The 21,101-nt window shown below is 44.0% G+C and overlaps 2 protein-coding genes across 2 annotated transcripts; one reads left to right on the top strand and one right to left on the bottom strand.

Annotated features, from left to right (window-relative positions):
• The first annotated feature begins 3,690 nt into the window (after positions 1-3,690).
• LOC116212603 (protein TRIGALACTOSYLDIACYLGLYCEROL 4, chloroplastic) lies at positions 3,691-6,748 on the top strand. The gene is given in 6 exon segments (XM_031547226.1): positions 3,691-3,904; positions 3,907-4,057; positions 4,240-4,489; positions 4,591-4,957; positions 5,460-5,797; positions 6,364-6,748. Coding segments are annotated over 6 exon segments (1,428 nt in total). The 5' UTR covers positions 3,691-3,780; the 3' UTR covers positions 6,562-6,748.
• Positions 6,749-6,762: 14 nt separating this feature from the next.
• On the bottom strand, positions 6,763-9,668 carry LOC116212614 (tRNA pseudouridine synthase A). Its single transcript, XM_031547236.1, has 6 exons — positions 9,502-9,668; positions 9,303-9,411; positions 8,517-8,656; positions 7,842-8,204; positions 7,616-7,678; positions 6,763-7,435 (listed from the first exon to the last, which is right to left on the bottom strand). The coding sequence occupies exons 1-6, from the start codon at positions 9,568-9,570 to the stop codon at positions 7,199-7,201; spliced, it is 981 nt and encodes a 326-aa protein (XP_031403096.1). The 5' UTR covers positions 9,571-9,668; the 3' UTR covers positions 6,763-7,198.
• Positions 9,669-21,101: the final 11,433 nt, after the last annotated feature.

Genomic DNA, 21,101 nt, shown 5'->3' with positions numbered 1-21,101 from the left:
GAAATCTTTCATACTAATCAACCTATTTGCAAGTTTACTTATAAGAAAAATAACCCCAGTTAATATATACATGTGTCGATGGACTTGGCCTTTCAAGTGGGAAATCTTGACCAACGAGATGAGTCCCCTGCATTATGACATGTTTCATTATTAGAAAATAAAAGCACATCAAGTAAAGCAGAATGAAAAATCTTTAAACATGTACCTGTGCTAAATTAGTTCCATCAGATACAGCAGTTGAATTATTTCCACTAGGCTCCACATTGGATTTCCTTGAGGAATTTTTCCCTTTTTTCTTTGAACTTGAAGCATTTAAAGGACCTTTGCAAGTTCTAATGTTGTGTTTACTACCTCCATACTTCCCACAAACTATAGGACCTAAGCTTCTTTTCAGCTTATATGGATCTTTTGATTCCTCTACTCCCTTCTTCCTTTGCTTTTTGAGACGACCAGATGGCCTCTTTAACTTTGGAGGTTGGACAGGGTCCTCACTTGTCTTTGTCCAATATTCTTCACTGGCAATAGGTTTGATGAAAGAACCATAGAGCTGCTCATTTGTGCTCCTTGAATACCATGGATACACAAAATCTTCAAGCTTTAGGTTATTAAAGCCAATGTAAGCAACTGCATGCATACAAGGAATCCCAATACAGTCTCATTCCCTACAAGAACATGTATGCATCTGTAAGTCCACAACACATTCAGAATTTGGAGGATGGGTGACCTCAAATTTAACCATATCAGGATCACTAGCTCAATGTGGAGTCCAAGCAACATCTCTATTCTTCATGATCTCCAACTTAGTTTGAATTCTAGGGCAGAGTGGACCTTTGTATTCGGCCATTTTCAGCTTGCTCCTTGTCATCTTTTTCATAATGTACATTCTGATCCCTTTAGCCATAGTGATGATGGGCTTACTCTTAACTTTCATTATCTCAGAATTGAATTGCTTGCACATGTTATTTTTCGATGAGTAATTCTTTGAGTATGTATCAAATGTTGACATGGTCCATCTGTTATGTGGTAATTTGCTCAGCCAAAGCCATCCTACAGGACTAATTGTCTTCAAGTGATCCATCATCTGTTGAAATTGCTGCTCAGTTGTTGCTCTAGCACTAGCCTAGAATACAACCTTTAACTCCTTACCTGGCCAATTCTTGTTAAAATTGGCCCAGATATGCCTAGCACAAAACTTATGTGGTACTCCTGGGTAAATCTCCTTCAGTGCAGCATCTAGGCCCTATAAATATAAAGTAATTGGATCAGCAATAAGTAAAGGTGAATACATAAGTGATTAATGAAATAAATTTAAATTAAACATACATTTTGCATATCACACATGAAGTTAAAACCATTGAGCACAAGATCCCCTAAGTCATCCACAAGATTTCTGAGAAACCATCTAAAATTTTATGTGTTTTCCACATCAACTATTGCATATATTATTACATAAAAACATTATTTTCATCTTGAGCAACAGCTGATAGAAGTTGGCCCCCAAAATACCCCTTCAGGAAGCAACCATCTAGGCTAATAAGTGGCCTATAACAACTCAAAAATCCAGTCTTACAAGCCTCCAAGCATACATACATTTTATGAAAATGATATGAGACAGGAGCAATATTCAATCCCACACTTAACCCGGTTGCTTTTTAGAAGTTCATTACAATAATCTCTAAGCTTAGCATATTGCTCATTCTCTGAACCCTAACATATCTTATGAGCAATACGTAGGGTCCTGTAGATCATAACATCTCCCACTTTCACTCTATATGTATGTATCGGGTCATCATAAGATTCTTGTCCAATCATGCTTGGTTGGAACCTAACCCTTGGAACCAACTTACTTGCCACCCACTCCCTTGTAGCCAACCTATTCTGCAACCTTCTATAACATGTATATTCACTCACAAAGGTTTTCACTTGATATGTGTTGGTCTTTTTGTTTAGTGAGCACAATATAACCCACTTACACTCTTTCTCCACACATTACGCCCTTACCCTTATGGACTCATTTTTCTTAAATCGAACTTCCCTTCCCCTACTAATATTATAATCCCTCACTGCATTCCTAAACACTTTTAGATTTGGAAATTCCATCCCAAGCTCTATTGTAATATGTTCAAACTCAGCTGCTTCATTAAACACTGGTAACTGCACACCCTTCCCATCATTCTCATCACCTTTAAGAGACTGTAGTTCATCAGTATCATAAGCATCGGAGATGGTTGAATCCTCCACCTCAACATTTATCTCTTACTCTACAAATATTCTCTTTTGCTCTGCAAACAATCTTTCTCTTTCTTCAGTTGTTCTTTGCTTGAACCTGGTTTTTGTGTTTTTCCTTTTTCTTTTAGCTCTCTACTTGTCTTGCATTTGAGGCTCTTCAGTGCTATATCCACCAGCACCAGCAACTTGTAGTGCAGACCCTCCAGCACCAGCAACCTACAGTCCAGACCCTCCATCACCAGCATTATGCAATTTGCTCCCTCTAGTAGCAAACTGCATTCCAAACCTCCACCATCTGCATAGTGCATCTCATAATCCTCTAAACTTGGCTTACTTTATTCAATAAATTCAGGATCATCATCATACCAATCAAAATAAAATTCGGGCCCCATCTTATAGCCACTGTCCTCGACAAACTCCCATGCCATATTGCAACAATCTAAAGAACAATAAGCATATTTAACTAACCGTCCAACAGTTGCTTTTAAAAAAAGAGGGAAAAAATGTAAACTTTATCATCATTTGGGCCATAATAACGCTAAAGAGGAAAAAATAGGGGACCACATTCATTACACATGACAACACATCAGAGCAAGGAGACAAGTAGGAGACCACAAAATCGGCAATGCAAGTAATAAACACCCTTACCTACCTTCAGATTTTCGAAGCTAGTAGCACACCAAACCTCTGCATACATAGGACCTAGCTCGATCTTCTTCGAAACCCAAAAACCAAAATGCTTAATAAAGGAATTGAGCTTATTCCTCTCCCTACATTTGTTGCTATCACATGGCTGGCTAATTTGATGGCTAATCTGATCAAACAAATCTCACCCACAGAGCTTATTCCTCCGAGTTTCGTTTCTCGCCTTCTGCCACACTTTTTTGAAACAATTGAGGGAGCGGAAGAACAAAGGAGGAGAGAGTAGAAAAGAATAAAATATTTGAAGACACATTTGAGTAAATTAACTAATTTTTCCTCCAGAGATTGAATATATATCACATTTACTTCGAGAAATTTTTTGTATCACTTTAGCCCTCCATTGATTGATGGTAGGCTGACGTAAGGATGAATGTGATGTATAATTATTAAGTGGAGGTTTAAACTGATGCAAAAAATTTCTCGAGGTAAATTTAATGTACGTTCAATCTTTGGAGGATCAATTCGTCAATTTACTCATCTTTTTTCGAAATTTAAATCGATAAGAGTCCACTAACACTTTGGTCGTCTAGTTTTTCAACTGTTAGTACGTGACTACATGAATTTTCAAAATCGAGAATTTGATCTCTGAATTTTCAAAAATCATGAAAAATGGTCCTTTTAGGGACCAATCTGTTGGCCAAAAAAATGGTTAAAGGACCATTTTATTATATTTTAAAAAATGCAGGGATCAAATTTTTAATTTTGAAAATTTATATAGTGAAGTGGTGGCAATCGAAACATTGGAGGACCTGTTAGCGGACTCAAAACTGATAAAGCTTTGCTCTTTATTTCAAAGTTCACTGCGTAAGGAAGTGGAAGGAGGCCACGGCGGAATTTGGAGGAGCAGAGATGGCGGTGAGGAAGCTGAGGTGGGCCATGGACGGCGGCTTCTGGGACCTCGACGCTTCCACGCCGAGGACCGTCGACGGGTCGGCCCGGCCCGTTCCCGGCGACCCCATCCCTCTGGGTTTGTCTAGGGGACCAGCCTCTCCCGTCCCAGGCAGATCGACTTCATGCAGCGCTTCATGTCCGCCCCCTTCGTCCCCTCCTACTCCGGCCATCCGAAGAGCGGTGGCTCCGGCCTCTCCCTCCAGCGCGTCCTCTCCGTTCCCCTCGGTGAAAGCTGGTAATTCTCTACACAAATTTTCCCGTTTCCGGTATCAATTCAGTAGAATTCAGTAGGGTTACTGAGTTAAGGCTACATTTGCTTTCAAACTGCATAGCGGAGTTTGATGATTCTGTGACCAGCTGTCTTATCGGGTTCGGGTCGATAATTGAGTGATGTTCTCGAACTGTAAAGCTATGCAGGTTCTTTAATTTCCTTGGCCAGTTCAATCTGCAGAAGTTTGTCTCTTTGGTAAGAAAGAGAGACGGACTCACTGAGGGCGCCGAATCATCATGGCTTCAGGGGGTCAAGAAACATATACGGGATAAATCACTTTACTCGCTTAATCTGTGCTCAGAGATGTTGTTATCGCACGATGATACACTCCTCATTAGCTCGGAAGAGTATGCCAATGGAAGGAGCCCTCGTAGGAAGGTGGTTTTCCAACACGAGGCAAGTAAATTGTACCTGCATGTATCTGGGAATCAAATTTTGTACGAAATGAGCATATCTCTATTAATATTGATGAAGAGCTTCTGTTGATATGTTTGTAGTTTCCGCATCATAATCTGACGGTGGAGGCTGCTTGGCCCGGCCTCTTCATTGATGATCATGGAACTTACTGGGATGTTCCATCTTCGGTGGCCATTGATCTCGCTTCTGTTGCTTCTGATTCTGGTGCCAGTTATCACCTATGCTTGCACCACAATGAGGGCATGCCAAAGCCATTGGATAGTGATGATAGGACAGTTCGGTATGATGAACTGCCCACTACGTTACTTCCTGGTCTAGCTCTAAAAGGTGCCTTCTCCTTCAAGAAGAATATCGATTTGTGGAGAAGTAAAGCACAGAAGTTGAAAATGGTGCAGCCCTATGACATATTTCTGTCGAATCCTCATGCATCTGCATCATGGGCTATCGGTAAATAACTATTAGCTACTCAACTTTCTTCCGAGTTATGGTTTGTTCTCCAGCATGTCCTGCACATATCCGGGATTACTTTGGAAGCAACAAAAGGAGAGAGGATGGACTTTCAAAGTCCCTTTGTATGTATGCTCGTTTTCCTTTGGGTGCAGTATTAGGGGTATGTGCATAGTCACTTTTTCTGACACCCTTGTTACTCGATGGCCTCTTGAAACTGAATGAACATTATATCTTGCCTGTAATAAGGTAAAAATTAGTATTTAGCAGTCTAAAAGGATTATAATAGAGTTTGATTAATCACGAAAATTGATTGTGGCTCAGATGACAATTAATGTGGGACCAAAGGAATCAACAGACTGTAATTGATCCATCATGAACTTGGAAAGAGTCATTCTTGGATTAGGTCTAGGGTGGTCATTTCCATGTGATGAACCTGAGGAAGCATCTCTCAAAACAGTTTGTCTTGCTTATATCTTTCGGACTCAAAATGTCTGCACAGGTGCTGCCGCTACAGCCTCGGTTGGGGATAATTCAGCAAGATCGAAAGTTGGAGATGATTCACGGGATTTCCGAGGAGTCAGCTGCAATGCTGGAGGAATAAAATCCAGCCTGTTAGCTGATCTTTTTGGATCAGTTGCTTTCACAGCTCAGCTCGGAAACTTTCAGAGGTTGTTCCTGGATCTCACCCGGCTTCATGCCCGACTAGATTTTCCTTCCGGGGCCAAGTTCCTTACAGGCGCAACTCGTTTAACACAAGACTTTCTGAATTCTCAGCAACCTACTTTGGAAACACTTCAGGCAGTCTGCCCTGATGCACACCTTTCTCTTCAGCAACAGGTACTCTCTTCCGTTGATCGAACCTTTAAGCTTTTGAACTTGGAAAGTTTCTTTTATTCCCTCTTGCTAATGAGATCGAAGTTTGCTGTTTACCAATACAAGGATTGTTTTGGAGAAGGAACATTATCTCAGAAAACATGGATTTGGTTCTGGGAAACTGACAATAGTATTCCTCATTTGCATCTTGTGAAGTGTTCTCAGATACATCTTGGAGAATGAAAGTGGAAAACTTGAATATTTCAGTTTGTTTGTGGAAAGTTTCTCCCTGTTTCACAAGATATATTATTCAAATAAAGCTTTACGACATATCTTTTTTATCTGAAAATTCGAAGTGGAATTTAAAAATTTCCATGTGTGAAAATACCGACTGTAAGCGTAAGCGCTCTCCCTGGGACTGACACAGATTTTGATTTTTCAAGTGTTTTTTTTTTTGAAGACCAAGAAGTGACTTATTACTATCTTTACTTATAGATATGTCAATTTTTACGTGCATTGTGATATATGTACTTGTTTTCCAATTTCCATAAATCTTTTGCTGCTCAAACAGTTTTGGTTTCCCTCCACAGATTGGTGGACCGTTCAGTTTGAGGGTTGATTCAAGAGTTGCAGTCGATTTAAAGAACCGATGGAGGCCTCTACGTGTGGAAGAACCAGTATTTGCCATTGAGTACGCAATGCAGGTTCTCGGCTCTGCAAAGGCCACTGCTTGGTATTCCCCTAAGCAGCAAGAGTTCATGATCGAGCTTCGGTTTTTCGAGACCTGATACTATTGTAGCCCCTATCTTGCATATTTCTTTTGTGTAGGAAGATGCCAAACTTTGAAAGGTTTTTTCCAAGAATTAGTCAGCATTATTATTGCTAATCTACTGACATCTGCCATCGACTGATTGAGCGATTGCGAGCAATATGTTATACCAAGGAGATGACCTGAATATCTCATTTTGAGCTTAAGCCCAATATTCTGATTTAGCAGCCAAATCAAAAATTTTATTTGCTAAAAATGGAACAATCGAATTCAAATTTTCCGGTTAGATCTTTCCCTCTCTGACATCATCTGCATTACAAAAAGTCTCTGTCAAAAAAGAGATTCTGCTTTCGCAGATTCCTTCTGTAGCTTGTACATCTTGACATCTTGAGATCTGCTATCAGCTACATAACCATACTTGAAAGTCTGACGTCTGTGAGTTGAAAGTTGAAAGAGCCTGTGAGTCGAAAGTTGAAAGAGCTGTGTTGTGCAATCACCATCTTCAAATGAATCGGGGGAACTGCCCACTATTTTGTACCATCTTCTAATGAATCGGGGAATTGCCCACTATTTCGAAGAAGAGTGGAAAGAGATACGAGTTTTCCTTTCCTAGAATCACCATCTTCAAATGAATTGTAGAATCTCCCAAGGATTTCTTAGTAGAATGGAAGCTTACATTTGCTCACAGTGTGTGTCCTCCCAAAGCTCGGAGGAGGACAGTCCGAAGGAAGCCGAAGATGATCTTCTCTGTAATTCACAGAAACTAGACAGAGCCCATGAGGCGGAACCGACAGGGCATGCTTTGCCAGCTCCTTGCGGTCCCGAGACTCTAAGATCACTGGGACAATACTTGGAGGTATGGCTTCTCTTCCAATTTGCAGCAGCAAAGCAACCTTCATGTGCAATGATAAATAGAAAATTTTATGATGGCTCGTAAGTTTTATTGGCAGATCAACCAGACATACTTCACGATCAAAATATTCTCAAAAAGATCAAATTAGTCTGAAGGGCAAATTCTAAATATATATATACTTTAAGCATATAATCTAAAGTTTCTAAGCAGATCCGCTTACCATGTTTCTTACTTGTCTATACAAAAATCCCGAACCTTCAACCTCTATTTGTATGAGAGCTCCCTGTAAAAATACCACAAACTATCAGACTCACAAACGTCAATCCATCAATAGCTGAAATCACAGCATAACACCAGAATACATATAATATAACAGGAGCACAGTTAAAGAGGTTCCGAAGGGGGGGGGGGACTACAGCCAGCAGAATATGTAAGAGCTAAGTTACCTGTTCAACAACATCAAAGCGGAATATGTTTTTGACAGGATTTGGAGCCCGATCATTTCGAGAAGCATTTGCAAAGGCAGAGAAATCGTGGCTTCCCATGAAATGCTGAGCAGCCTCTCTCATAGCACTAGCCTTAAGCTTATAAGCACTATGATAAGCATAATATCGTTGAAATGGGTCCATGACTGGGTCATTGTATATCTTGTATCGATAGACCTTGCTAGTAACCGAAAATCGGGCATGGAATTCGGGAATTGCAGGGCTAACCTCCCTGACCCTTATATCCGGAGGAAGGACCCCATTCAGAGCGGTGTGGACTCCTTCTAAGCACTCATACTTAAATGGCGTAAGAAAGTGAGCCTCCTGAGGAATTCAGTGAACAAAAACTTTCCATCTATCAACAGATCAAGAGATGGCAATTATAACTTAAAGAAGAATAAAGTGCTTATAGTTAAATTTAGTTTGGGACAAATTGAAGGAACTGAAGCATCTTGCACATTCTTAATGCCATAAAAGGATTGTAAAACCAGAACCGAAACCTAAAACACGCTGAACCAGGGGAAATTGGTATATTTATGTTTGGTTTTTCAAGGGGCTAATCAACTTTCAGTTTGCCATGGCCGAACAACCAAAAAGAACCAAGCCTATCTCTACTAGCCCCAAGCATAACCACACCTGGCCCCATGCATGAACGCCTGCATCAGTTCTACCTGCACCAACTATATGAAGATCCTCCCGCTCTAGCTTCGTGACTCGAGTTAAGGCTTTTTCTATGAAGCACTGTATGGTTGGAGGAGACTGCTGAAACTGCCAACCTGAGAGTAAATATGTATCATTCAGGAAAAGAGTACCCCATAAATAAATATTTTGAATGAAATAATCGACCATTCAAGTCTTCAAGGAAAACTACTACATCACAGATTTGAGCTGATTCCGTAATTAGTTTGATCAGAGAGAGAAAACAACACAATGATGCAAATAAGTCCCTTATCTTGATATTCCTCGCTTACAGACAAAAACACAGTCGTCTGATGTTTTGGATCGACAAATAATTCATCAGCTTGTGCCGCCGTTTCCTTGCACATTGTTGGAGGTTGATTAATAATCGCAGTTTGTACTGAATCATACCATTTCAGCACTTCGCAAAGGTCCGAAACTAAAACTTTTGAGGGTCAAAGAACCCTAGAGCCTCAAAAGCTTGGACAAGTAAACAAATACTATCTAAAACCTTCTTCTCTCACTTGGAAGTAGACTAAATCGCAGGAAGCGAGACCAACGATTCTTCTAAATCTCATCAACAAAATTTGCACATTAGCCTAAACAAAACCATGCAAACCCACAATCACGTGAAGAAAGATTCAAGACAATCCAAACTAAGACTGCCCATTTGAGTAAGCAAGCGATCCGGGGACGATCAAGAAATCGCGAAAAAGAAAGCGTTGGCCTAAGGGGGTGAGGAACCTGCGTAGTTTGTCCCATCGTAAGCTATGACCAAGCGCCATTTGAAGGCAGGAGCTGGGAGCTTCACCTGGCAAATGGGGTCCTCTGCTGAACTCTCCCCATCTCCGTTCTGCAAAATACCAAACAAACAACCCCACATCAAGTAGAAACATAGACGACCATAAAGAGAGAGATGGGGAAGAGAAAGAGATAAAGATACCGAGTTCTTGCAGTTATGGTGGTTGGAAGAAGACAAGGGAGGAGAAGGAAGGTTCGCCGCCAGACTCATACTCTGCTTCGTCGCATCACAAGAGTAAAAGAGGAGGAGCAATGAAGCAGAGAGAGAGAGAGAGAGAGAGAGAGAGAGGCTCTTCTCCAATTTCTTGGATAATGAGAAGGAGAAGGAAACAAGAAACAGATTAATGTGGGCTTGGGCTTTGGGCTCTGTTTTGGGCTTAGGTGAAGGTTTGGGCTTTCAGGCCCATATATCTTTAAATCTCGATTTCCAGTTTCATACTTCTCCTCCGTGTACTATTTGGATCCCATAAACGGCCCGGACTTAAGGAGGTATAGAACTGCAATTCAATCTCTGTAAAAGATAGCAAGCCCCTTATATAATTGCTATTGTGATTTATTGCGAGTGTTTCCAAACAAAGTAATCGGAATTACATGCATAATAAATCCATAATGTAATCCTTGTTACGACCAACCAATCGTACCCCTAATATAGGGCTGATCAGAGAGATTTTGCCTTTTTAGAAATTTTTAAAAATCTTATATATGCTAATCGGCACAGTTCATGTTAAAGACATACCCCGTTTAATTCTCAGAAAAACACATCAACGAGTTCGATCAGACTAATATTAAACCTAAGCACACAACACGAGAGAGTCTCCCATCTGATTAACATACCACGTGGCTCGTGTAACAAGCCAATAGGTATTCAACACGTCAACACAGGTGATCACGAATCCGTATAATGCAATATTGCCACAAGATATACATGTTATTAACAAGACTGTCTCGCATAACACGACCTTCTGTCGTAGCCCTCACTAGAAGAGGATTTGAATCCTTAACAGTGTCGAGAGTTTTGACGTTTGTGCGACCGATCTCTGTCTCAGTCTTTATCAACGTACCAAAGTAATATGTATCCGGTTACATACATGTAGATATGTATTTATACATATGGATATATTTATATATCTGCTTCTTCTTTTTTTCGATTACACAAGAGATCTATGACTTAAAAGAGAACAGATTGGGAGGAACAACAAAAGGGTACGGGAAGTCTTGCTGGTGAGATTGAATCTAGGACCACATAATCACTTCTTTTAGGTGTGGGACGTAGGACATGATCCAGATTTGGTGATTATAGTTAAGTTCATGACCACTACGCAAGGAAAGTATTGGATGAGTTTGAGGTCCACCATGACAATATATATCGATGAATAAATTTCAAAATTTTGAGATTATTAAACATTTTGAATGGACAAGAATTGCGCGAATATGTGTGTGGTCCGAGTTTATAAGTCCCATTACCTTTTCCTTTCCGTTTCTCGTGCCAAAACTCTTTCCACGTATAGGGCCAATGATTTCCATGGCCTATGGACACTTCATGCAAGTATATATGGTCCTAATCGAGCAGTGATGATAAACGAACCTAAAGACATTCTGTTTTCAAGTCGCTCTCCGCTAGTGTTACCATACATAACCCCTTTCTAGTCCGTTCTCTCAGTAGATTTTGGAGAGCTATGAATTCTACTGATCATGCATTGACAGACAAATATGAGACATGTGACTCGACGGAACACATATATGTTCAGGATTAACGAGACATATGGAGGTATGTATACATATACACGATGATATGTCTAGGATGTGGTTTATCAAAAGAAGCCCTAGTCGAAGAACTGAGCCCGACCCTTATCTTATGACTCGCTGCTCCACCTTGCCACTGTCTTGCGATAAATCATACATCAAGAAAGCTACCTGAAATACAAATTGTCAGTATTTGCAAAATTGTCATTTCCCAATTTATCACCTTTCTTAAAAAAAAATATTTAATTAAATTAAATTACAAAAAAAAAGGCAAAAAGAAAAGATTAGGGCAGGGCCGGGCAGCGTTGACCGGTTGCCCGGGACCGCCGGCATTTTCAAAAAAAAAAAAAAAATCGGGCAGGGCCGGGCAGCGCTCACCGGCTGCCCGCGATCCCCGCCGGCCCGGAACTGCCCCAAATCGCGGTTTTCCGCGATTTTCTCCAAATCGGCTAAAATCTCAACGGAAACGGGGAAGAAATTGCAATTAAATAAACAGAAATGGAATTCGGATGAGGAAAAACACGACCCAGCGAAAGAAAACAGAAAATTGGCTCTCGATTTGGCGAATTTGGAAGTCGAAGAACTCAGAACTTTCGCAGGAAAACCGTGGCTTTTCCCCCCGATTCCGACTGATTGAGCGCCGGTGAGGTCCCGATCGACCACGGCGGAGTGCCGGGGGTGACCAGAGCTATCTCCCGCGTCCATTCCGGCCTTCATCGCGGCGTCCAGGGGCGAGAACCGCCGCCCAGAAGCCGTCGCCGCCGCCGCCCCCCGATCCCGACAGCCTTTGGTTAACGGGCCTCGGCCTAGTTCGGTTTCTTTTGCAGGCCCAGCCCAAGCCCAGAAGTTCGGCCCATTCGGCCCAACGCTCCGGTCCGATCCAACAGCTCTTCCGGGCGGTTCTTCCTTCGGGCGGGCAGTCCAAACCGATCCGATCCGACCCGACTGTTCGGCGAATTTTTTTTATTTTTACAGAGAAGCCCCTCAACTTTCCGAACTAGGTAAATTCTCGACTTAGTGGCATGATTAGGGCTCCTATCCTGAATATTATTGCTTGCTTAATGGATATAATGTGAAATGAGTGTTCTTGGGTCGCGTGGGTGATCGGATTTGTCCCGAACTCGATTTTACGAACTTTCCATTTTGTCACATTTCAGTCCAGAGGACTCATTTTATTTTTTTCAGATCTGCCCCGAACTCTAAAATTTATTTTCAACCAAGTCCCGGTCATTTTACTATTTTCCAATCAGTCCTTGGATTTTTCAGAATTTCTCAAGCATCCCAATCGACTTTCCAAGTTGTTTCAGTTTAGTCCCTGGGCCATTTTTCACCATTTTCAGATCTGCCCCGAATTTCAAAATTTCTTTTCAATCAAGTCCCAGTCATTTTACTATTTTCCAATCAGTCCTGGAATTTCCAGAATTTTTCAAGAATCCCAAGGAACTTTTCAAGTTGTTTCAGTTTAGTCCTGGGGCCATTTTTTTTGTTTTCAGATCGGTCCCGATTTTCAAATTCATGTCAAATAAGTCCTAGGACATTTTCAGTAAATTTTTACACAGTCCCCATTTTTTAGAATTTTCAGATCAGTCCCCAACTTTTAGAATTTTCAAATCAGTCCCCAATTTTTTCAAAATTTTCTAATCAGTCCCTGCTCTTTTAAAATCGTTCAATTCAGTCCCCTGTACATTTTCTAAAAATATCTGGCCCTTTTCTATTTGGATCACCCACCGACAATGTATGTGCCCCTTTTAAATATTTTATTTTTGTACAATGTGACCATGTCGGAAATTAGAGTTTATCAGGCGGTCAATTAATGGCTATCTTGACGGCTCGAAATCTGTAGACTAAAGCATTCGGCAAATTTCTAATTAACCCAAAAATTCTACATACGGGATAATCGGGACGTTAAATTTGGATAAATTAAATCACTTGACTCTTTTAAATGAATTGCACGAACCGATTTAATAACCTGTAATCGCATCGACAGTTCAAGAACTGTTAGTCATGCCCTTTTCAAAATTCATGATTTCAAAAGCACTGAGATACGTTCAACGTAATCTTGATTTTCATGCACACACATATTTACCGATTCAAGGGCATGATTACCAGTTCTTGTTCTGCCGTCACTCTAGTGCAGGTTTGTGTTTAGAACGGGTTAAAACATGGAAAAACGGATTAATTTCAAACTCGGCATAATCAACATGGGAAAATAGTCAAGTAGAGGATTAGGTTTTGGATTTTAGGTGAAAACACTCTTAATCTGTGAAAGCCATATTGCCATGATACAAAATAATCTAAAAATAACCCACACATTCGAGACTTGACTATGGACATCATGTTTGTCAAGTCCGTTAAATGATGCCGAATGCTACATACCCTATCTATCATCTTGTTTGTTTATTTTAAGGTAGGATTTGTATGCCAACATATCCCGGTTAATAATCAGTTAATTCATGTAAATTTGGCGATAACAAGAAACCACATTGTTTGTTTATTTGAGCTTGCTTGTTACATTTTTGCACTTGTTTGTTATGCGGATCGAGCCCGATCCTTTAGGACTCGATTCACACTGGGTCCAACGCCCATAACCTTCGATCACGGGGTCCAATGCCTCCATAAACCAAGTGCGCATTTAATTTAATTTTCGGTCTTTTCCAAACCATACGGTGAGCACGAGTGGAATAATGGCCGAACGCGAACCGACTGGGATTAAATTGCTGTAATTTGTATTTTATTTATTTAAGAGGACAATGTAAGAATTTATGTTGTACGTTTATTCTTATAAGAATCCCGGTCGAAGAGCGGACGGTCGGAGTGTTTCTTCGAATTTACGGTGTCAAAACGCGTAAGATGAGCGGAACTTAATTAAGCGGTAATTAAATTAAAATGGCAAGCCTTGACAAGCTAGAGTACCGAAAGGGCGTGTGGGATATAGGCCCACAAGTAATATAACCCCCGAATTCGGAATGTTCGGTTCCGTACAGACCATTGCCTTAGCATCTTAGGTGTACCCCGTACCCTTAGATCCGGGTAACTTGCCGGCCCTCGACCTTCGGGTCGTAAAATGGCAAGTGGCGACTCCTTCTCACTTGCGTCCGTCGCGCATCCCCGGGAAGGTGGACACTCCCAAGCAGCGTTGCATTTAGGCGCGAGCATGCGTGCCCCGACGAGACGAAATTCGGGTGCGCACAGCTTGGCGACTCCACTGGGGACACCTAGAGGGTTCGGGCTCGTTCCTGCTTGCTTTGTTTGCTTGTTTATTTATCGATTTTCGCAGTTTTTCGCTTATCTACTTTACGCACTTTTATTTCTCGCACACACATTGCATATCATACTAGCTTCTAGGTACCTATGGGTCGCGTCCCACGACCGGTAATAGGAGCATAGGTTAGATAGGGGTTCGAAGTAGGGGTTCGGCGCGCAGTTCAACTGTCGCTTAGGCCTTGAAAAGAATCCCGCTCGATTTCAAGGAATTGACACCCTTGAGTCGGGGGCCCCCATCCCTAGGTAGCACGGTCCTTGTAGTACCGAAACCATGCATACTGCAGGAGCTCCATGCCATCTTCCAACCCAACTTCAGTAACAGTCCATTGAGTCGGCCTGCGCGCCATTTGAGTCCTTTTCCGTTTTTGAGAGAGATGTACGTTGTATACATTAAGCCGTGGGCATTTATTTTCTGTACCCATGCATCATCTAATTTCAAAATTAGGCGTCATTTATATTAACTAGTCCTAAATCGGTTTTCTTTTCATCTTGGTAAGAGATGGCGCGCTCGGTCTCCTTTCCACACCTCGACAGGGTCACGCCACCACTCGAGGAAATCAGTCACGTCTGGGCTCATTTACGTCAAGTCGACCGCGATTACATCAGGACCTTTGTTGGAGATATACCAATGCTAGCCATGTGCCGAGTGGATTGAAACTTCTTGGGAGCAGCAGTGACGTTTTGGGACCCAGTCCACGCCGTCTTCAACATCTAAGGTACCGAGCTCACACCTACTATCGAGAAATATCGCACTCTCGTCGAAAGAACTGCAACCACCCGCAACATTGTGGAACCTAACTTCCACACCACCCGACTTGTTTTGGTATCGCGTCTACTCGGGGTGCATAGGTCTCAGTTACAAGCCGAACTTGCATATTCCGGTGGCACAGAGATAGTCACCGCGAAACTCCTCCATTTTATTGAAATACAAGCGCGCGAGGTTCAAGGGGATCTTTTACAAAAAAAATTTTGTCATGCGATCTTATTCTTAATTTTTGGGACTCTATTATTCCCTCGCTCGGCCAGTCACATTGACGCAGCCTTAGCTAGCGTTGTCCTCCAAGTGGTTGGAGGCCGCGAGTACTGGCCTTGTTGGCCGAGACCATAAGGTCCTTCGATCGCGTTACAAGAAAGACCGATCGAAGGTTGAGAGGGTCCCCAATCCTTTTGCAAATTTGGCTCCAAAGCCATGCAAACCCCTTTGGCCTTGTTCGCCCGGTTATGTTTTTCACACGTCCGGAGTCTATCATTTCGCGGTTACTACCTCTGTTGCGTGTGGAGGAACACAAGGTCTCCGAGTGGATCAAAATTTTTCGCGAAATAGCACCAAAGGGCTTTAAATGGCGCTCCGCGTGGATGCCACCCGGACCCATGGCCCTTAGGTGTCCTGATTTTTATGGAGTCCCACTCATGAGTCATGCAGGGTCCACCACTTATTTTCTGCGCGAGTAGTGAGGCAGCTCGGTGGCTTACAGACGGTCCCCGAAGATACGGCGCGAACTAGATTTGAACATACTTGGTGGGAGGATCAGACACCCGTAGATCGCCAAAGTAACGTCAAACAGATCCTGGATGCGTGGCGAACTGTGATTACCGAGCGTCCATACTTCCCCAAGCATCCGACCCTTGATGAGCGGGATATCCAGGCTACAGAAGAATACATCCTTCGCTTCAACCGATTGGGTCCAGCAGCACACGAGGATCTCGTCAACTCTCCGCGAGTCGGAGATGGCGGGTCACCCGGCGCAACTCCCACTCTGAATATGGCCATCCAAGCCGAGCTCACTCATCTCAGAGCCGAAAGAGATTGTCATCGTCGAGAAGTAGCAGAGAAGGACGAGCAGCCTGTTGATCAGCACCAACTACAGAGAGAACTCGCCCAGGCTCGCGCCCAACTGCAGAGGCGTGATCAGGAGTTGGCGCAAGCGAACGCTGCTTTGGAAAGGTCCAGGAAAAAGGCCCGTGGAGGTCCACGCACATCCTAGGATAGACACCTCTACCAGGCTCTCACCTGGAACCGGTTCTTTCCATGGCGACGGTCGCTTGCACCTCGGGCATGTTAGAAGACCGATTTAGGACTATATTTTGAAAATTTGTATTGCACTTTGAACCATTCAGAGTTAATACGAATGACGGCATTAGTTTTGGAAAACTCACGCATAGCATGCATCGTAGTCATTTACTGTTTTGTATACTAGCTAACATCTCACCATATAAGTGAGTGAAGACCTCATTCGTAGAGAGTATCATCGCGTGATCAGATGCACATCTCTCCGCAAGACCCTGCGCAACACTAGCGGCTAAGCGCGCCTCACACATGTCCAAGCATGTTCATATCAACTCATACACGCATGCTCAACGCATCAATGCATGTCTCTTGGTGTGCTCGCACGACGCCTACCAGGCCAGTTCGCTTCCCTACACTCTTGCATTGAAATCTTGAATAGTTTATGCTCTTTCATTGTTTTCTTTTCCCATTGCAGGAAATTCTCAACAAGAAGACAGCCTGAATACTGAGCGACCACACTTGATACAACAAACGTCTCTCATCCAGCTTCTTGGAATTTCAACACTAAGTCCCCATCCTTGCTCCACAAAGCAAGACTGCAAGAAAAATCAGAGTCACCGTTTTGCAGTGCCCTGCATTGTTCCTCAGCATTGACTTTGCTTTCGCATCTCTTACACTTTCTTATCGAGCACGCATTTACTACATTGGGTTCCGGCCCCACATCGGGCTTTGGCACCGCATCGGGCTCCGACCCCGCATTTATTGCATCGGGCTTCGGTCCCGCATCGGGCTCCGGCCCGCTTTTGCTGCATCAGGCTTCGAGCCCGCTTTTGGGCTTCGGCCCCTCATCGGGCTTCGGCCTCATATCGGGCCTCAATCCTGCATTTACTGCTTTCGGGCCCCGGCCCAGCATTTACTGCTTTTGGGCTCCAGCCCAGCACTTATTATATTCAGGTTTGGACACCTCGCATCTACTGCTTTCAGGCTCATCTGAAATCCAAAATCGACTTGGATTCAAATTCACCCAAGAGATACTCCGAGGAGCAAGTCTAATCCTTTCGCTGCAAAGACCGGAAGTGATAGCTCCACAAGCAGAGCATGACCCAACTCTCGATCGTAGGAGATACCGGCACGATCAGGCCTCCGATCAAAGAATGGATCTCATCCACCTCTGTTGTGGTCGCCGATTGAATACGGGGGCAATATGCGCAGTCTTCTTTAAACTCTCTTTTGCTTTAATGCATTCCCCCAAATGGGCTCTCGATATGAATAAATCCTTCAATGGAGCATTAGGACAGTTTTTGTGACGCCCTATTAGTTCTGTTGGACCTATTCAACTCGCCTATCCTCATGGGACCTAACTCCTCGAGCCTTTCCTAGGACGGCTGCGCATGCTTACTTGCAACTAGGGAAAATATGCTTATGTGACTTTAGTCACGGTCTAACCACCCCAGAGTAGTGATTACTAGATTCCCAGAAACAAATGCCACCTACGCGTGGCACCCCATGGGTCGCGCGCGGGACAAAAAGGGATTTTCCTATGGGACCACCTCATATTTCTTACCACATATTCCCCGCATAATCGCCTAATACATTGCCTTCTTTGTCATCCTTCACAGGGGCACATTGACCACAGGCGAAGAGCGATGCACGAGTTCACGCTTCCTTGAGAACTTGTCTCGGACCCTTTCCTTAGACTTTGACGAGGGAGGTGTCCGACGATGAGGTACCCCGATACGAAGTCGAAAACAAGGACAATCGAGCGAATCACTGAGCATTGATACAACCGTCTTTCTCGAACATCCAGTGGCTTCAACAGCGTGCACCCTCCAAGAGGTACGCGCTGTAAAGAACAACAAGAGATTATCGGAGACATCACACTAGGCGCCTACCACGGGCCACTTCAACAAATGAAGACCGGGGCATCCCCGTTCAACATTCGCGCCAAGACAACCTCGGTTCCCTATTCCACATGGGGCAATTTGACATTTTCTTTTCCTAGACAACAGGGGAAATTCACATGTAATGCTTGCAAGGGCAAATAACACGGAGTTCGACTTCTGAGTGCGCAAGATTCAAACTTCCAAGAAAGCTGGTCCTCACAAAATAGGACTAGTAACACACAACAAGTCTCCACGAGGCGAAGCACACCAAAGCGGCCTCAGCAATGCAAAATCTTGGAGTTTCAAACAAAGACATGGGGCACAAAACAAACCCCAGCTGCAAGAAAAAAAACAGAGCAAAAAGAAGCGGGAAAAACCCGCCAATGAAGAGAGAGAGAAAAGATGCGGGAAAACTCGCCAATGAACAAAACAAGGCACCGCTGAGATTTAAAACTCCGGCTTCGCCAATCTTGAAAAACCAACAAACCCCGACAAAAGGGGAGCAACAGATACAACTCCTCGACGGAGATAGAAAACAATGCACTCTGAGGTCGAATCCTTCGAACCCTTCGCCCTTGCAAACTCGAGAGACAAAAGAATCGAGCCCGCTAGGTCGAAAACCCTTCGGGGCGACCTAGGCAAAAGTTTGGGCAAGAGAGAGGCACGACTGAAAATCCCGAGGCGGGCAGTCGTGGCAGAAGGAGAGCTAATCCCCTTTAAGTTGAGAGGTACGGCCCCGAGGTGGGTAACCGTAGCAAAAGGAGAGTAAAATGAGAGTTAAACAAAACAGTCACCCTAGGCTCTCGCACACTGCGCAGACCAAGGATCCCCAGGGAAATGGCCAGGTTATCTACTTCAACACGATCCCCGATCGGCTCTCTTGCACGACTCAACTGTCCAAGGTGGATTCTTCCTCAAGCACAGCGGGCAACCAAGCACGCAATCCAAGCAGTTCAAGTCAGCCAGCACCAACCGGAGGATGGAAGAGAAAGGGGGGTACATCTCACTGAAGGCGTGAATCTGTGTATCCTTTTAGCCTGGGGCAACGCGTTCCCCCTAAGCTTTCTCTTTTCTGTTCGTCTTTGCATAACTCCAGAATGGGTCACAGCCACCCTTCAACAGGCTACCACAAAGCCGAAATCCCAGACATTCCTTTGTGGGATCTACTCATAGCATTCTGGAAATGGTCAGACCGAGTCTGATCAAATCTAGGCAAAAAAAATCCCCACGCGGGTCACAAGCGCAGCCGCCCTACGGTACCTTGACGAGCAGGGTCCTAAGCCGACGGGCGCGTCGAATAATCGACAGAGCCGCTAGGGCATCATTAAGAATGTCTCGATATGCCCGTGCATGGCCAACAGGAGCCTTGAAGGCCTCACATTGAGGCATTCGAAAATGGGATCTCATTCGCATCGCCAAAGCAAAAACTCTCGTGTCGCCGGGGCGACCCGAAACTGAAGAACATGCGTCGCGAACGCATTCTTTTACTTGTACTTATGCATTGTTAGTAACCCCATGACTTACTGATAATGCCAGGATCACAGGTATAGCAAACGCAAGAACTGCGGCAGACTCTGATCCCCGGTCCAAGAGGGTACGTAGGCGCTCTCAGAGCTCGAGTCCCGCATCGCTAGACGCCGGTCCCTAGCAAATGAACAACCGCCCAACTAGCATCGAGCAACTGCCTCGCGAGCAAAAATCCCATTTGCGAGACCAGGGCATTCCCAACAAGCAATCGCTTCAGCGGCGAGACCAGCTGCCAGCAAGAGTAACTAACACTAGTCGTTGCTTCTACATTCCCTGCATTTTCACATCATGCCCACCTTTACTGCTTTTCGGACTTCGCGTCCAGGACTTCGTGTCCATTTTTACAGCTTTTCGGACTTCGCGTCCAGGATTTCGTGTCCATCTTTTACTGCTTTTCGGACTTCGCGTCCAAGACTTCGTGTCCATCTTTTACTCCTTTTCGGACTTCGCGTCCAGGATTTCGTGTCCATCTTTACTGCTTTTCGGACTTCGCGTCCAGGACTTCGTGTCCATCTTTTACTGCTTTTCGGACTTCGTGTCCATCTTTTACTGCCTTTCGGACTTCGCATCCAGGACTTCGCATCCATTTTACTGCTTTTCGGACTTCGCTTCCAGGACTTCGTGTCCATCTTTACCGCTTTTCGGACTTCGCGTTCAGGACTTTGTGTCCATCTTTACCGCTTTTTGGACTTCACGTCCATCTTTACCGCTTTTCGGACTTCGCGTCCAGGACTTCGTGTCCATCTTTACCGCTTTCCGGACTTCGCGTCCAGGACTTCGTGTCCATCTTTATCGCTTTCCGGACTTTGCGTCCAGGACTTCGTGTCCATCTTTACCGCTTTTCGGACTTCGCGTCCAAGACTTCGCGTCCAGGACTTCGTGTCCATCTTTACCGCTTTTGGGACTTCGCGTCCAGGACTTCGTGTCCATCTTTATCGCTTTTCGGACTTCGCGTCCAGGACTTCGTGTCCATCTTTACCGCTTTTCGAACTTCGCGTCCAGGACCCCGTGTCCATCTTTACTGCATTTTGGACTTCGCGTCCGCATCTTTACTGCATTTTGGACTTCGTGTCCACATTCATTACATTCCGGACTTCGTTCCGAACTTCATGTCATCATTTACTGCTTTCCGGACTTCGTGTCCGCATTCACTGCATTTTGGACTTCACGTTCGCATCTATTGCATTTTGAACTTCGTGTCCACATTCATTGCATTCCGGACTTCATGTCCGAGTCTACCGCATTCCTGACTTCGTGTCCTCATTTACTGCTTTCCGGACTTCGTGTCCGCATTCACTGCATTTTGGACTTCGCGTC

Source organism: Punica granatum, chromosome 1 (genome assembly GCF_007655135.1).
Source record: "Punica granatum isolate Tunisia-2019 chromosome 1, ASM765513v2, whole genome shotgun sequence".
NCBI lineage: Eukaryota > Viridiplantae > Streptophyta > Magnoliopsida > Myrtales > Lythraceae > Punica > Punica granatum.
Note: the sequence above shows the minus strand (reverse complement) of the source record. Positions and strands in the feature narration are given on the sequence as shown.

Bases quoted from the DNA above. Each gene is read 5' to 3' on its own strand.
- LOC116212614 (XM_031547236.1), bottom strand. From the start codon at position 9,570: ATGAGTCTGGCGGCGAACCTTCCTTCTCCTCCCTTGTCTTCTTCCAAC. The intron at 9,412-9,501 runs GTATCTTTATCT...GGTATTTTGCAG, and splicing joins ACCATAACTGCAAGAACTCG to AACGGAGATGGGGAGAGTTC. The intron at 8,205-8,516 runs GTGTGGTTATGC...TGAATTCCTCAG, and splicing joins GCGTTCATGCATGGGGCCAG to GAGGCTCACTTTCTTACGCC.